The sequence below is a fragment of the Abrus precatorius genome, unplaced genomic scaffold, assembly GCF_003935025.1.
Source record: "Abrus precatorius isolate BTA unplaced genomic scaffold, Abrus_2018 Scaffold2, whole genome shotgun sequence".
NCBI lineage: Eukaryota > Viridiplantae > Streptophyta > Magnoliopsida > Fabales > Fabaceae > Abrus > Abrus precatorius.
In genome coordinates, this window is record NW_020874362.1 from 27,566,391 (window position 1) to 27,584,503 (window position 18,113).

The window sequence follows — 18,113 nt, forward strand, 5'->3', positions numbered from 1 at the left end:
TTTTATTTTGTAAAAGAATATATCTAATCTCTACTTGTATATACTATATACTCAAAATTATGTTAATAATTAATCATAACCCTATAATGTTCTTGGTTGTCCATGAAGCAACCGGCTTTGACGGCAAAGTACTAGTACAGTTTTTCTAACATCTGATTAAAGCAATAAATTTTTTTTAATAAATAACATTTTTATTAAATTATAATATTTGATATTATTAATATATTATATTTTATAATTTCAGTAAAAATTTATGTATTAGATTTTTTTATGATACATTTAAAAATTAAATATAAAGATTTGCATATAAATAATATTTCAAAACTACCAAAATAATTGTAAAAGCAATTAAAAAAAAAATATTATTATCTATACTAAAGAAGATTCTATTATACCATTGAACACGTAGATTGCTTATAATAATTTTTATTTAGCTCACTTTTAATGAAAGATAGACAAAAATGAAGTTTTATAATTAAGATATTAATATATAATTCATCCAAAAATAAATTAAAAAAATAAGACATGCAATCATTTGGAATTATATACTTGCTTATAAATGTCAACGACATCTAACTTCAAACGGTATTACATTATTTATTATTTTATACATTTTTATAAAAATGAAAAGGTTTGCGGTTTGAATTGTTACTTTATAACTTTTTATAAAGAAATTAAATAATTAAACTTCTTCTTTACCCGTATATAAATTTTAATTTTACGTATTTTCAGAAAAAAAAAATGTGAACATAAACAAGTGTAACTTTTTCTTTAAAAAAATATATCAGTGTTCAATTTTTGTTTGCCATTAAACTGTGAAAACATGTTTTCGCTTTAATTTACCTTAGGTCATAACTAATGTAGTTTTCTATCTGATTTTTTTTAAATCTTATTAATTGATTTTCTTCAGTTACCTGCTTCATATTACTGAAAAATGAGGGAATAAGTTTCAACTTTTGTATAGATTTTTCTAAGATAACACTCCTTAAGTCAGATAAAAACATATATAGCATTATGCTATTTATAGAATTCAAATATAAAAAATTTAAAAGGAGTAAATGACTTAAAAAAAAACATATATTAGATCTTTACAAACGAAGAACTATACTACCAAGTATATATATCGAAGGAATTTTATGTAAGTTTTGTTAGTTTATTTTTAAAATAGACAATAGTTGGGATAAACATATAATGCTACAAAATATATTATTACTTACGTTATTTTGAATTCCTTTTAAAATTTGCACCATTTAAAAAAAATTCAATAATTATTATTACCAAAAGTAATTTTATTTTTTCAAAGAATTAATGTAAAAAATATAATTTTATGAATTGAAGACGCGCATGGGCACACACATATCTCTTTAAGGAGCTGTATCTTCCGGTAGGCAAATCCACTATTGTATGACACAATTCTTAGATATTACAAAAGTTTAAATATGTTTTTGATATTTCAAAATACACCAATTTTTTATTTTAATTTTTTTAAAATTGTTAATTTTGTTTCTTTTCATTGATCTAATTTCATTGACACAAAAATTGACACATGATAACATGAGATAGTCACATCATCATTTAATATGATAAGATATTAAAATCAATAAATTTTAAAATGTGAAGAATAAAACAGAAAAAAGAATTTTATAAGGACCAAAATCAAAATTTGATGTACTTTTGAGAAATAAAAAATTATATTTATAACCCTATTACAAATTACAATAACATAAATTTTTTTTCCTTTAACAGTTTATTTTTTTTAAGATAATTAACTCAAGTTATAATAGTAGAATCTTTATTTTTTTTTCATTCTTTTAAACTTTAAAATATAAAAATGATAAAATTAAACAAGTAAAGCCACACTTGATACCAACCACTTAAGATCTAAAAAGAAAGAAAACGCTTAAGGTGATGGAAAGTTATCATTGATGAAAAGAGTGAATTAACTGATACTAACTTGAGCGATGTTACGTTGAAGATTCATTAAACTTAATTGATTAAGTGGGAAGTGGGAAAAGTGTAGAGTGAAGACAAGGGAAGTCACGGGTCGGCAAATCCTTTGTTTGAACGACAATGACTCAATGCCAACTCCTAAATTGCATTGTGTTAGGTTTACCGTTTACAAATAATATTTTCACTCTTTAACAGCGTGCATGCTTACCTTGTGAGAAAGCCTTTTCCCTATCTGACTTCAACATGCAAACCAATAACCAAAGCCAATACCCAAAAAGAAAGAACTAAAAAATTGCCTCTTGCTCAAGGTGCAATGGCCCGTGTACACTGTTAGCTCCCATTAGTGTAAGAATAACCAATATGTCACAACATATATGAATAAAGGTTTGATCAACCTGAGGCCATTGAATGGCCATGTGGCATGTTCATATGTGTTTCTACTTCCTAGAGTGAACATAATATATGCTTCCATTTATTGAGTTTAGGTGAAAAGATAGACTGTGATTTCACCCGGAGAAAGAAGGAGAGTTTTGTGGCTGAATTAATTTTAAAAACGAGTTTTTAAATGTTTTATTCTTTAGGGTTTAGTTAAAATAAATAAAAATAATATTTTTTTTATTAAAAACATAATATTGATTATAATTTAATTCATATTCTTAAGGTGATAAATATTTTTCTTTCAATAAAAGTTTGCTACTTTTAATTACTTATTTTAGCCTTAAGAGTTGAGGCTAATATTTTAAAAAAAATATATGACACAAATTTTTACAATTGTTAATGCACACTTAAAAAAATCACTATTTGCATTTTTACTTACTATGTGCGTTTGTATTTGTTGTATTTTAGGTGTGGCCTAACAGTTTAGGAAATAAAAACTTTATAAGAATTGATGTGATTGTACATTATGTGCAAATTTGTGATTGTAAAATTTAGCATCCATCACCAAGTCAGTCCAATCTTTAGTAGTAAATTTGAATTACAGGTTGTTAGTAATCTGCCCAATACCTACCTAATTGCAAGTTGCTTCCATTCTAAGTCCAACTTCCAACTAGAAAAGGTCTTCACTAACAAAGTAGTGATGGTTCATAATTAATAATGGAGAAAGGAGTTGAAGAAGCTTTCCAAAGCCACATGATTTCATTTTACTAACAGAAACATTCTTAAGCCGTAAGATCGATTGCTCTTTGGCATAAAAATGAATATTACACGCTGCGTCAACCAAAATTATGTTCACTCAAGTTATATTTCTTTCATCTCAACTTAAGTAATGATAAGCTGCATTTAACGGTGATATATATATAAAATAATATTTTTATACTAGTGTAAGTCTAAAAAATTTTATTCTTAATATGAATTTTTTTATTTAAGTTACATTTAACATATTATAATTTATTACTTCAATAATCATTAAATGTCTTTCACCTATTTCTCATAGTGTAAATCGATTCTTATTCTGACTCAGTTCCTGGTATTTTTACTGTTTGTAGATTATCAGAACACCGTGGCAAGAGTTTATATTCCAGTTAAATTGAGAGCAATTGCTCCTTTCTCCGATCATGTTTATGAAATATAATTATCAATATTTTTATTAAACATAAAAAATTAAAAATATTTTTAAATCTATTAATTGTTAATTTTTTTATACTTTTATTTGTTATAAAATTTACATTTAAAAAACACTCGGGTATATGACTCATTTAAATAAATATATTTATTCCGGTAAGATTTAACTACAATTCACCTTGACAAAAAAAAAATATAACTCACCAAATATCAACATTAGTATAGTACAAATTCGGCATGTCGAAATCTGTAAATTCAGCAGACAATTAGTAGAGGCAGGTGTGATTTTACAGACGCGCACTGCGGGCCATCTTTTCCGATGGTAGAGTTCTATTTGTTCTTCACCACCGAAATGCAAACAATGTTACAATTACAAGCCAAACAACTAAACGGAGTTACTGCCTTTATTTGTTTAATTTTTATTATGGCCTTATGACAAAAAAACATTTCACTTATGACAAAGAAAAGACATTTCACTTAATGGATCAAAAGAAATTCCTGATAGATGCTTAAATGCAACCACATTCACATGAAGTCATCTCATCCTGGATCCAAAACAAGCCGAAAAAGCTAATTGGTTTCTGCATCACATATTTTTGCAATTCACCCTACAACTTAATTTTTCTTCGTTCAAGAAAAAAACACTATATTTTTTTTCATCGTTTTTAGAATTTAATTTTCAAAAATATATTTATTACATTACAAAAATTAAATTTCAAAAATTCTTTGTAAATCACTTTTAAAATTAAATTTCTAGAAGTAATTTTCAGGAGTGACTTTCGAAATGTGTTGAGCATCTTTCAAAAATTAAAATTTGTAAGTGACAAGAAGTGCAAATAACAAAAACAAGTAGTACAAAAAAAATCCAACTGTGTCATCTTACTAACGTAGCATTCAAACTCAACACCCCACACCAGCTGCTTAACTGAGGGCGGAAATCCTGCACCCAACTGAACATATGAACGTTTAGACACAATAAACCAGCTGTTGCACTTGCACCATTATAGCTAAGCCAGCACACAAGTAATATCGAATATCAACGTAGGTCCTTTCACAAGCAGGCCACAAGGACCACAGGAATCAATTTTATTGAGTACACACTTGACCGCATGATAAATTTTATTGGGGAGTACACACTTGACCGCATGATGAATCTCTCTGGTAAGAACTAAAATGTTTTCACGATTCATTTGTGCACTCATCTTTAAAAGGACTCATAAGCTTCATAGTTTACATTAGTAACTGAAGGAAGCAGACAACAGTAGGCCATGCTTCACAAAACATGGGTAACCGAGGAAAGAAAACATGATATCAGATTCAGACAAAATAACATGACCACTGCAAAAACATTCGCCTGTATTTATACTGGAGTCAAACCAACCACACCTGCAAACATGCAAGCACAACAGACACGTTATTGTAGATGAGAAACACAAAAGTCTATGATTCAGTGATATTGGAGTATAAACATTAAACAGATTGCAGGCATATAAATCAGCTACAGGTTTGGAGATTTGGACTTAATAAGCTTGACAAAATCTTTCCAACTGGCAGGTGACCACCCGGCAGGGCAGGTTTAACCCTTTGTCTAAATGAACATTATGCTTATACAAGTTTCTAATAAACTCAACTACAATAACTTTTTTTCGGTAGTTGAAATTTGAAAAATTATTAACATACTTTTAGTTTATATAAAATAATAGGTTATATTTGCAATGATAACTATGCATAGCATACTATAATTTAAAATATTCATAATTCGGATCAAGGCTGGAGGGTAGGGAGTCTTGATCCCTATGGGCGCACCATGGGGTTGGCTTGACCTGCCTTTAGAGTCTATCCACCCCATTGCCAAGCATGCAACTGAACAGGATAATCAATGCCCTAAAGATGATAATCGGCAATTAGCGTTTCCAAAGCTTTGTTGCTCTAAATCTTATGTTTTGAGACAAATTGCAAGTTTAATTCATAGTTTATATCTATTAAAAAAGTTTATGTACACAAACTACTAATCTGTCAGAAAAGACAGAGTATTCAAGCTGGTAATTTCCTGTTTTTAATTTTAATGTAGGAAATAGAGACCATTTAACATGAAATTTGTCCAATTTAGTTTCCAGACAATATTTTATATCAAAGGAGGCAAAGAAATAGGACAACCCCACAGTTATATCATTGCATAGGTCTAAGCATATATACAAAGATTTTCTAGAACTCCAGTCACCATTTCTCACTATAAATCATGTGCATGAACTAACTTTTAGCAATATATGCATGTCCATAAATCATGTCTCATTTCAAATTGGTAGTAGATGATATGTATCTACTATAGATCAGGAACCAACTTACTTAGCATTTTAAATGCATAACTTTTAAAATTAGTATAGAGCACTTGAAAATCACAAAAAAACCGTGCATTATGTATTAATGCAGTTTGTGAGGAAATCATTGTACTTTTTATCAAGAATGAAAATTAATCACAAAATAACATGTAGTCATATCAGAATAGATAAATTGATAAATACAAAAAGTATAGAACTCTTTTCATACCACATGCTAATCTTCCACCAGCATTTCCAGTTGTCAAACTAAGTTCATGCCCACCTGTAAAAGTATAAGCAATGCAGATGAGACCAAAGTGAAAATACTCCAGTTATGATTAACACATCATACTTAAAACACAATGCTACAATTGGAATGTGAGACATAAAATGTAAGCAAGAGGACAAACAGCCAATTTCATGTTCGTGTCATTCCTCCAGTGAAAAGTACATATTCATCTACTATTAACTTGGGCAATATGAGTGCTGAAACTTGAGAGAGTAATTTCATCTACAGCACAGGATCCAAAGGCAAATATAAATAAGTAAATAAAATGAAATAGCTAACCCTTTCCAAGGTCATCCTCAAGCTCGTGAACCACTAAGGCTCTTCCAACTACAGAATTGGGGCCAGAGAGCGGTATCTGCATGTTTATGCCATACAACATGATTAGCTACTTTCAAAATGGAATTACTTTGTTCCCAAGAGACAAAAGGCTCAGAATTCAGACCCGTCTGCAGGCATAAGAAGCATAATTTGAAAAATATGTATCAAAAGAACAACCATTATGTTAAAATAAAAATAAAAGGAGCACCTGATTATCCACGATTGTAACCTCTGCAAGCCCTGTGATTCAAAACAAATGACAAAACTGAACATAAGCAGGTCCAGAAAGCAGTTCCCAATAGAGGGAGACAAAAGAAAACAAGTAATACCATCTGCATTAGCAACTATGTTTCCCAGGTCACCCGCATGACGGACTTCATCCTCAGGAGCACCATGTGTCAGGTTATTAGGATTAAAATGTGCTCCTAATTATATCATTCAAGAAGCAAACACTCATAACTTACTGAATCAAACCGAACTGCAGCGAAAAAATGAAAACAAAAATTGAGACATAGGTCAAGCTGCCCTGCTTACCCGTTGATATACACCCATTCGTGGTGTCACCATACTCATGCTGCAAAAAAATTGATCAAAGTGTCATGAAAACACAAACACACACAAAATAGCAGTAACAGATAATGATATGAAGTAAGAAGAGAAGAAAACACTAACAAGGTGAAAACCATGAAGCCCCGGAGTAAGACCAGTAACACGAACACTTACTGTAGTTGGGCCTACTCATCAAACAAAGAAACAACCACTCATCAAAATGCACTATCACTTTCACAGTTTGACATATCTACCAAATGCTAGTAGTAGCAGTAAGAAACTAACCAACCAATCTCAAAACTCAAATACATGGATAGAACTATCAAACTCAAAAGTTCATTTGAAGATTACGAACATGAAATTGCTTTATAATTGGGAGTGAATGAGAAGAGTAGGGAACAAACCATCGTCTTCTTGGATGAGTGTGGCGACGCCTTCGACGGCTGAGTTACCTTTGAGGACGACGACGGCTTTCTTAGTGGCGGCGACGACGGTGAGCGGTTTGGAATTGGGAGAAAGGGTCAAGAATTGGGGAGAGAGTTTGACGGAGACGCCGGAGAAGGATGATCGGAGAAGTGAATTAGGCTGAAGTGGTGACGGTGAAACCAGGGTGTGCGACGCCGTGGCGAGTTGCATTGTGACGGAGATAGTTAGTGGAAGGTGTTTGTGATAATGCAACAGAGAGTGAGAGAATGTGTGAGTCAATGGTTGGTTGGTGGCTAAAGCAAATTACTATATAATCTTTTCCACCATCCACTCACCACACTTCACTCACTCTCTCTAGACACCTCCTTTGTCTTGTTTTCATCTTTGGCTGTTCTCAATCTTAGATGGACACCTTTCAACATTTTTTTTAAAAATAACATGGGTCTTAGAATACGTAATAATTTTATTTTCATTGAAAATTATAATATTTAATATTATAAACATTTATGTGATCACCCTCAACAAAAATTTATATTATTAATTTAACTAATGAAAGTCGGCTAATAATAATGACCCACGTTGTTCTTTCTTCACGGTTGTGATCAAGCATTGGTATAGCGGTTTAGTTTTATATAGTGAAGAGTTTATTAGTGCATATTTAAATTAATTCATTTTTTCCATTAAAATTTTTATTAATGACCTTTTAAAAAAATAAATTGTAAAAAAATACTTTTTTTAAAATTCAACTTTATCTAAGATTAGTTTAATATCTTTAGAAACCCATATAATTAACTTGTATTGAATTTATTTTCTTAGCCTAAAAATTGAAGCTCGTCAAAATTAAAATAATCTTTTTTTAGAAGTTATATCTTGTATCTACATAAGTAGAACTTTTATTATAGGTTTAGCATGACTAAGATTAAAGAGAAAACATTACGTAATAAAATAATAAAAATTCTCATCCATTATATTTTATATACGTGGGATTAATCTATTTTACAAAAAAAAATTAAATTAAATTTTATTATGTACAAAAAGAAAATTCAAAGCCCCGAATCTTTTGTGTAAATATGAATCTCTGTATTTTGTACATTGTGTAGTCGTATGAATGAAACTTTGACGCTGAAGTTTCATATAAAATGTTGGACAAGAAAATTTTGCTTCTCAATTTGAAACTTTTAATGTGAGTAATGCAAAATATCACAAGGTTTGAATTCGATTTTTTTTTACCCTAAATGATCTTGTATTTTAAGTCAGCATCATCATCTATCAATTTTTAGAAAACATCCAATTACAAGTAAATTAGTGGAGAATTAGTCAAATATAACTTTATTTTGGCTTTAAAACTCAGACATTTGGCGGTACTGACATAGATTGTCGCATCAATTAGGATAATAACTTTTATTTATACACTTGGGATAGCAATTTTAACACAAGTCTTGCAAGGTGTAGCATTAATCTTATAATTTTAAGATCCGCTTATAGAGAGATAAGCATAAGCGCCAATATAAACATAAACAAATGTATGTCTTTGCGGGGGTTGATTAATCTTTGTAAACATCCTACTAATTGTTCTAAAAAAATGATACGTCTATTAACAGATGATAGCTCAAAATAGAGTTGAGTCAATGTTCATAGTTAACAAGTACCTAGTAGCGACATGTATATTACATAGTTTTATGTCTCATCATAATCGCTCTAATTAATGCAACCTTAATTAGATTACATTATACAGTTATAGTTTGAAAGGTCAAGCATGAAAAAAAGGTATGAATTCAAAGCCTTGGTTCATAAAAGCTCCAGTCACCCTTAGCTTCAAGTTGGGCAGGTTAATTTCTGGCTCAGAGCCTTTTGCCTGTGTTCAAGTTCAACACATCATTGACAAAATCAGTAAGCAAAAACCACAACTATACATAAAATGTTAGATTAGTTAACTATAAACGACAAGGAGAGAATAATTTACATTCAATGAAAATGTAAGTTGGAAACTATCACGAAGAGTGGCCAAATTTGAGTTCTGAACATTGAAGCCAGTCAGAGATTCAAGAGACCTGTACAATGAGGCTGCCACACCTTCTCCTTTACTGGATACTATTTTCACATAAAACCCTCTTTCATCCACTTGAAACATGTCCATCTACAAAGTAATATCCACATATGTTACAATAGCTTCCAGAGCCTAAATAAAACCTGCTTAAGGAGGGTCAACAAAAAAACCTGGATGATCTTCTTGCAGTTGCAGATTGAAAGGCTGTTGTTGGTGAATTGAAAGTTAATGGGATTTTCTCCTGATCCTTGATAATTTTTGGACATCAATAAGGATGTTTCAAGTCCTGCAATGATAGAGGCCTTATCCATCTGCCCATGTAATTATTAGTTATATACATCAGTTATATTTAACTTTCAAATGTAAAGCATGTAATAATTAATTCACTTATTATTAAGCCACCTATCAAGTTTGTTTTGTATGAAATTTACAAGGGCTAGCCTTCTCAACTATGAACCTTAACCTTTACAAAGATAAATTTTAAACGTTTTGCATTTTCAATGCAAAAGTTATCTTACATGGTGTGGAGAGGTTAATTTCTGTAACTAATATGAGATGTTTGTAGCTTCAAGAAACTAGTTATAAAGAAAATTTTGGGTAAGAAAAATACTTTTACATTGGCTCCAAACCTCCAACTCCAATGCTTCAAGACCCATCATTAAGCATTGAATTAAATGTTGATTAGAAAAATAATGACTTCAATAACAGTTTTACTAGCTTATATTAATCTAATTGTTTCTCTCCTAGGTAGTCTTATAATTTGCAATAGGGACATCTACCTTAGTTATGTTGGGAACCAAAGACCTCAATGTATAAAGCTTCTCCTTCATTCTCCCTCTTCTCCTCCTCTCAGAAATCAAAGTCATGGACCTATCAGTTTTTCTTCTTGGCTTAGTAGTAATACTCTTAGTTGCTGTTGTGGTGATTGTTATTGCAGAAGAATCCTCCATGTCATTTTCTTCTTCTCCTCCCTTGGCTTCCCCATCAAAACAAGAGAAGGAGCTAAGTGTAGTAGAGCTTGGATCATAAACATTAACAGAATCACTCTTGCACTGATCAAAAGGGATTGAAGGATATGAGAGGATGGAGTTGTCAATGAAGCAGTCATTGATAAGCTCGGAATTGAAGTTACAGATAGTATCATTGTTATCCCCACGAATCAAATTGATAAACTGATCTAAGTTGGGATCTTCCACAAAGTTGTGTAGCTCGAAGTCATTAATGTGCACCAGAGTCTCCTGATCAAAATCCATTTTGTCCATAGTTGACATATTTCATTAATATAGAGATGATGCGAGTACTGAATTATAAAACCATATGTTAAGGAAATGTTAAAGGCAGTTGTAAATGTAGTCACATATTTCATTTTCAATCATGCTGGTTAGCATAGCATTTGATATTGTTATTTTAATTTGGTTTCATGACTAGTATAATTAATTAAAAGTTGTGTTATAGCTTCTTCATTGGCATAATGGTCACTTTCTGATCATGCATGCACTTGTTTTCCTTCATACTGTGTGTGTGAATGGAATCCAATGGGAACATAATGACGCTATTCCTCACATATTTTAAATTACTGTGACATTGAAGATGTAATGTGGTATACCAACTCCAAAATGTCAAGTGTGAGAGTAAATAATTGCACACTGCATATTTATATACTGAACATAGCTCCTAATTATACAATGATCTTAAGTATATTATTCAAAGTGTAAAACAACTACGGTATTTGAGTGGCTCAAGAGATGTTCTAACATTATAAATTATACTTTTTACGATAAAACATAATTTAATTATATTATTAAAAGTTTTTTAAAATACAAGTTTAATTCAAGTTAACAATTCGGGTTTCAGGCTCGCCCTTATTTAGACCACAAATAGAAGTTAATTCGGTATGAATTTACATTTTATAATTTAACTAATCTAAACTTAATTTTCAAAAAAATCTGAGTGAGTTGGACCAAATAATTCAAATTTATGGCTTGAATTTAAAATTAAAAACTTAAACTTGATGTTTTATTAGGCTTTAATATGATCAGCCCAATCAGGAGCATGCAATATAGGAAATGGTAATTATTGTTCTATTTATACTAATTAGAATCAATAAAAACACAGGCAGCTGGTTTATTCTACACAAATAAAAAAAAAAAGCCCTAAATATTATCGAAGTTTCTATATTTCGTGTGACGTTGGGGGCGGCAGCATGATCATTGATCTCTTCGCTAAGGATTGGCTTGGATATTTAATTATGAACTAAAATATAATGAAATGGAATTGAATGGACCAAAACTATCATTTTCTTATTTTAATATTTTATAAAATTATGTTAATTTTATTATATCCCCAAATTGAGAGAACAAAAAAAGGATAGAGTGAGATAGAATGTATTTTATTAATTATTATTCTTTTTTATTAAAATTTTAACAATCTAAATAATAGCACATAATAAAATATCCCTTTATCTCACTCCCCTAATTGAGTCATCATTTCATTTTTGTTCATTATTTGGGCTACCCAATTGCGTCAATGGTACTATCCCAAAGAATAAAATTTAACTGGACCGTTATAGAACTGGGCTTTATCTTAATAGATAGAGTTAGACATTCTTTTTGGACCAAAGAAGTATATTTATTTTTATAACTAGAAATAAAAAAATAAAAAAAAAGGCCAGAGTGATTATTTAGTTCATTCAGATTTTAAAACAAATAAAATTTAATTACCAAAATTTTATTTATAGGAATTAAGCTTGTTTAATGTGTGCTTGAATTGAGTTTACAAACTTAATTTTACAAAATTAATTTTGATTAAAAAGTAAATTAATTTGATTTAGAAACAATTATTTAAAAAGTTGATAAAAATTATATATGTATACGTGTGTAATTTTATCTCTTAAGCTTTCTTTAAGTTATCTTTATTATAAGAAAATATAATAATTTCTCATCATATCATTATAATTATATAATCATAGATGATTAATTAGTTTTTTTCTCTCTTTCATTGTTTGCCTATGTATTTCATACAAAAAAATATATTACTTTTTCAAACTATAAAACAATAACCAACATAAAACAAATAATTTATAAGAAAAATGGCAGATGAACAACTTTTTACTATGCATTTATTATATGTTCATATCTCACGTTAGTTTCTTATAAAAATTAGAATAGTCTTCTTTCTATGAACAAACTTTTGAGAGTAAATTAAGCTAAAGTTTTTTAATATCATATCAAAGCCTATCCAATTTGAATATTAGATTACCCACAATATCTAGCTTTTGTTAAATTATTCTTGCATATGTCTAATCTTGCAAATTTGATACACTAGATATTTCATTTTAAATATAAAAAAAATATGTTAAAATGTTCCACATTAATAAAAATATAGTTAAATAATCTTTCTATTATGAGCTAATTTTTTAGTGTGGATTAAGTTTAAGTTTCTTAACATCATATGAATCTCAAATAATTCTCTTTATGAAAATTTAAAATGCATTCTACAACTGTTGTTATTCATTTTTCCCCTTTCTAATATTATTTTTCCTTCATGATTTATTATATCGTATGTCAATATTATTCTTCTTCTTTATTATTATTTTCAGACGTGTCTTATTATTCGTCTTAATCCTCTTTTGTCATCTTTTATACACCTTATCCACAAGTCTTATCCATTGCACTTTCTTCATTATATTGCATATGAAGATTTACCCTATTTTCTTCTTGGGTGCATGCATCTTTGCTTATTAAGCTTTATATTCAACCGTTATAATTTACAAAAGATCAAGTGATTGTATTGAAGTGATTTCTTACATATGATAAACAATTTTTATGGGACAAACTGAAATAATTTTTTATTATATAATACAAAAAAATTTATAATATACGTTAGCCCCCCATACATGTATCTAAGGGATGATGATGGTCCCCACCTTGTTACAAAATTGATTGGATAAGGAGAACGCACGCAATAACTTTGGAAAAGCAGAGAGATGGCCAGGCTTGCATTTTAATGCAGTCACAGTTTTGGACTTTTGTTTTATTTATTAAAATTAAATTTTATATATATCTTAATTATATTTAGTAACTTAAAATTAATTTTCTTTAATTTCAAATCAGTAAACACTAAAATCATGACTAACATATATAATACATGCTTGAAAATTTAATGAAACTACGTTAAATTATATTTCAACTTAGATATAATTTATAACATTGAAAACGTATACAAAGATGCCAATAGTCATAAAACTGGACTGGCAATAAAACTGTGTGCCAAAGACACACATACAGATACAGCTATGCCACCATCCACACTCCACACTACACATGAATCATGCATCCTTTTATTAAATAAGATAATTTCTTAAAAGAACAACATAATAATGATATCAATTTAATAATATGAATTCTAAGGTTTTGTCGGTATAAAAAAAGTTTATGTTAATATTTATTATCAAATTTATTGAATAAAATAACAATTAATTATGAATTAAAATTAAATTCTTAAAGCTTTTCCTTCTCCCACTGTATTTTTGTCCGAGTCCGGGTTTCACCTATCAATTCAAATATGTTAAAATTAGAAATAAATCTTTAGTGAAACGTCTTATACAATAAAGTCAAGCAATAATAATTATAATAATAACTTTGCATTTAATTTTAGAAACTTCAGCAAAATCTCGAATAATTGTAGTTTCCATTAATAGAATTAGAATCCATTATCGTTTCAATTCAACTTTCAAATGGGGTTATGACCTTAGCATAGATATTTTGATCCTTATTTAAATATCTCTAATCAGCTATGATCATGTAAGGCCTTGCGTGTTGCCGAGTCAGCATGTGTCGATAGAGACAAACGGTGTGTTATGGAATAATGGAAGTAATACTAAATATTTAAATAATATTAAATTGCCACTGTCGCTGTTCATATAAATACTCCTAAGCTTTCTTCTGCCACCCAAAACTCAGAGCAATCTAACAAGTGGGTTTTGTTAACACTTGCACACAACTTTATGGAAACAACGGCAGAGGTTGTTTCATCTCATTCTCTAGTATCAGAGTCCTCTTCTATGGAACTTGGAATTCAGAATTTTGGGTATGTCTTCATTTTTTAATTTGATCATTTTCAACTTTTTCGTTTCATGTATTTGAAAATTTTGTTGGGTTGGGAATCTTTTCACGTTTTTTATTAAAAAGTAGAAATTTTCTTACCATGGTTTTCCCATTTTGTGTTAGCTGCATGCATTACAAGAGGAGATGCAAGATAAGGGCGCCTTGTTGTGATGAGGTTTTTGATTGTAGGCATTGCCATAATGAAGCCAAGGTATAAAGTTATGTGTTTTTTTTTTTTTTTTTTTTTTTTCTGAGTTTCTTTGGTTTGTGAATGTTTCATGGTTGAGTTGAATTGTATTGGCAGAAAATTCAAACTTGTTGTTACCCATTTGATTTTATTTGAACAGAACTCTGAGGAGGTTAATTCTGCAGATCGTCATGATATCCCACGCCATGAAATTAAGAAGGTTCGTCTTTGTTTGCTTCCTATTACTACTCACTTCTTGAATTTCCATTGGGTGTTATACAGTATGATTCTTTTGATAACTGTTATCTTGCACCTTTGAGTAATTCATTTTCTTTGCATCAAAATAATAATCTCAAAAAGAAAAAGTTACTTACCATCATAGAATTCTCAGAGAATTGTCAGTTTTATACAAGGTAAGGTTGCAATTTCATTTGAGCTCTCTTCTATTTTTGGATTTGAGAGCAAAACAAAATCCTAATAATTATCAAAATTTTCTCACTAGTTTAAACCATATTTTGTTTATTTTCAGGTCATCTGCTCCTTATGTGATACCGAACAAGATGTGAGTTCTAAAAATCTGAAGTTTAACAATCAATATTAGGTATACATAAATATGCTTGCACCTATTGATCTGTTAATTGTTTCTCATTCCCTCAGGTTCAACAGTACTGCATAAATTGTGGAGTATGCTTGGGCAATTACTTTTGTGCTACATGCAAATTCTTCGATGATGATGTAATTCTCATGGAATAGTCTAATAGAAATTGAGCCAGGTTTCCTTCTTTTATTTTGGTGCAAGTGGTAATTGTGCATATCGTATTAAAAGTTGTTCAATTTTTCAGATTTCAAAGAACCAATACCATTGTGAGGAATGTGGCATCTGCAGGTAAAATTCTTCAATCAGTTTGCTGACTGCTATATATTTCACCTTCCGTATTGCTTAACAAAATTTGATCAATCATCTGTTCTATGTAATTGTTTTTACAGAATTGGAGGCAAGGATAACTTTTTCCATTGCAAAAGATGTGGTGAGTTTACTGTTCCAAATGCTTTGTTTCGTTTTTCTTGTACATTTTCACCACTGGTTGATTACTGAAATCTGCCAATGTTTGCTTTAGGATGTTGCTACTCCAAGGTAATGGAAACGGGGCATCGTTGTGTAGAAGGCGCAATGCATCACAATTGCCCTGTTTGCTTTGAGGTAAAACAAACCACTTGTGCTATTCTAGGCTGAAATTTGTCAAAGAAATCTTGTCTGATTCTCATTTACATAATTTCATCTTGCAGTATTTGTTTGATACAGTAAGAGATATTACCGTCTTACCTTGCGGGCATACTATACATTTAGAGTGTGTTGAAGAAATGGAACGACATCATAGGTAAGACATTTATATTTATATGTCACTAATGAAGAAATTAAAGTGTTATTCTGGTATACCTTATGGATCTAATCTTGCAATATTCTTATGCTATGCTGCCATGAGCCAGTGTTGTGTACCTCAGACAACCTTCAACATTAATTCATTGTTATTAATTCATCCTTTTAAACTGGATACAGGTACTCATGTCCTGTTTGCTCAAAATCCATCTGTGACATGTCAAGTTTGTGGAAGAAGCTTGACGAAGTGGTATGTAGATGCCATTTTGTTCCTTCTCCTTTTATAGATATCTTTAGAGTTTTGTTACTTTCAGTCTTTAAAACTGAGTTTAAGCATTCAAAAATAGTAAGTTTTTATTGAAAAAATCCCATTTATTACATTAGTTACAGAAGTGTGATAAATATATTTTTTATAATAAAATTTTACTATTACTAATTTCTTAGAGACCGAGGTTAGCATTTTTCATATTTTTATAAAGAGCTCATGATTACATCAATGTAATCCGTCTTCATATAATTATAACATTCTTGTATTAAAACTTTGGTCAGATTGCCTCAACACCAATGCCAGAAACTTACAAAAACAAGATGGTGAGTGACAACTCTAAAGCTTCTGACCTATGAATTAATTTTAACTTGTAAGTTGTAATGGCCCTCTAATTGAGTAATTGTATAAAATCAGGTATGGATACTTTGCAATGATTGTGGAGTAAACTCTCATGTACAATTCCACATTGTGGCCCATAAATGCTTAAGTTGCAACTCATACAATACTAGACAGATACAGGGAATACCTACTACATCATGCTCATCTAGGGTGACTGAAATGGTAAGATGAACATTGGGTTGCAGAAAGGTCTTGTCTTTCCTGAGGGATGGAAATAGCTCTTGTAGAGCTCAGTATCCAGTTTCTCAATTCTCCTTGTTAGTATTCTTTTGATGATATTGGAAGAGGGCTGAAAGCTTACACAAGAAAGTAGTCAAAAGTTCCACATTTTGTAAACAAAATTTTCCTTCTTTCTTGCAACGTTATTCTTTAGTTATTATCTTTTACTTTATTATCTTCCAAAGAAAAAAGGCTCACTTCAAAAATGTCTTTATGTATACTGACTCCATTTACAGCATTACCTTGACCAATGGCACCAAATGATAATGCAGCTTTAAATAATGTGTGCTAATATGCTGCTCCAAAATTACGGCATAACTAGATTTTTCTTACTAGTCGATTTCACCTAATAGATAAGAATTGTTGTAGGAGTTTCATTAACCCAAGTATGCATTCATAAAAAATAATAAATAAATGCAGTAAACTAAAATCACATTCAAGTGGTTAGATATTATGAGGGTAAAGTCGGTTCTGGCTGTGTTGAATTGGTGTCATGAACCTTTGCATTTTAAATTTTTCATTATCTGGAAGAAATCAAATTGATTCTATTAAGAATTTAAGATATAGTTGACGAGGGAAAGGATCTTTTCATTGCAATTTTCACATGACACAGGTTATGTGAATATAGAGATTATCAAAAATGTTAAATGCTTGAACCCAATTAAGGTATTTTTTTGTTATGACTTTTAAGTTTTGTTTTATGGGTCGTAAGAAATTTGAAATACAATAGTTCGTAGGCAAGGCCCAAAGGCATACTTACAATTCAGGGTGAAAAGAAAACAAATCCTGCAACAAAACTAACACTAATTTAATTAAGTGACCGTAAATTTAATCATAAAATTTTGTAAAATGAACTACAAAAATTATTTTAATAAATTATATTAAAATTTACTAAAATAAATTTAAAATAACTTCTAAGAGTCCGTAAGCTCTTTTAAACACTCGAAAAGTTGCAGCAGTCAAATCTCAGAATAGCTTTGTCGATGTCACCAAATAGTCCCAAATATTGCCCTGTAACGGGTTGCACTGGTCCATTTAAAAATCCACTTTGCTTGTTAATCAATTACAATGATTTTCTAGTTCAATCTACAAAGACA

At 30.1% G+C, this 18,113-nt stretch overlaps 3 protein-coding genes across 6 annotated transcripts; 1 reads left to right on the top strand and 2 right to left on the bottom strand.

Annotated features, from left to right (window-relative positions):
- Positions 1–4,314: 4,314 nt before the first annotated feature.
- On the bottom strand, positions 4,315–7,759 carry LOC113857425 (superoxide dismutase [Cu-Zn], chloroplastic). 3 transcript variants are annotated; one of them, XR_003503247.1, is made up of 9 exons: positions 7,392–7,737; positions 7,111–7,172; positions 6,973–7,012; positions 6,768–6,863; positions 6,647–6,678; positions 6,400–6,475; positions 6,242–6,317; positions 6,061–6,114; positions 4,425–4,899 (listed from the first exon to the last, which is right to left on the bottom strand). XR_003503247.1 is itself a non-coding variant. In XM_027489295.1 (8 exons), exons 1-8 carry the CDS (start codon positions 7,621–7,623, stop codon positions 4,874–4,876), a joined length of 618 nt encoding a protein of 205 aa, XP_027345096.1. In that variant the 5' UTR covers positions 7,624–7,759; the 3' UTR covers positions 4,315–4,873. The 3 variants fall into 3 exon arrangements, 1 of the variants encoding a protein (XP_027345096.1); XR_003503246.1 differs by lacking the exon at positions 6,242–6,317 and having other exon boundaries at positions 4,441–4,784; positions 4,822–4,899; positions 7,392–7,736; XM_027489295.1 differs by lacking the exon at positions 6,242–6,317 and having other exon boundaries at positions 4,315–4,899; positions 7,392–7,759.
- A 1,404-nt stretch (positions 7,760–9,163) lies between these two features.
- On the bottom strand, positions 9,164–10,722 carry LOC113859212 (transcription factor FER-LIKE IRON DEFICIENCY-INDUCED TRANSCRIPTION FACTOR-like). The gene is made up of 4 exons (XM_027492026.1): positions 10,240–10,722; positions 9,631–9,771; positions 9,377–9,550; positions 9,164–9,268 (listed from the first exon to the last, which is right to left on the bottom strand). The coding sequence occupies exons 1-4, from the start codon at positions 10,720–10,722 to the stop codon at positions 9,164–9,166; spliced, it is 903 nt and encodes a 300-aa protein (XP_027347827.1).
- Positions 10,723–14,385: 3,663 nt separating this feature from the next.
- LOC113857824 (E3 ubiquitin-protein ligase RZFP34) lies at positions 14,386–17,394 on the top strand. 2 transcript variants are annotated; one of them, XM_027490048.1, is made up of 12 exons: positions 14,386–14,548; positions 14,689–14,776; positions 14,913–14,972; positions 15,282–15,314; positions 15,410–15,487; positions 15,595–15,638; positions 15,740–15,780; positions 15,871–15,953; positions 16,040–16,131; positions 16,311–16,380; positions 16,680–16,721; positions 16,813–17,394. In XM_027490048.1, exons 1-12 carry the CDS (start codon positions 14,466–14,468, stop codon positions 16,966–16,968), a joined length of 870 nt encoding a protein of 289 aa, XP_027345849.1. In that variant the 5' UTR covers positions 14,386–14,465; the 3' UTR covers positions 16,969–17,394. The 2 variants fall into 2 exon arrangements, with proteins under 2 accessions (XP_027345849.1, XP_027345850.1); XM_027490049.1 differs by lacking the exon at positions 15,282–15,314 and having other exon boundaries at positions 14,426–14,548; positions 15,419–15,487; positions 16,813–17,215.
- The last annotated feature ends 719 nt before the right edge of the window (positions 17,395–18,113 follow it).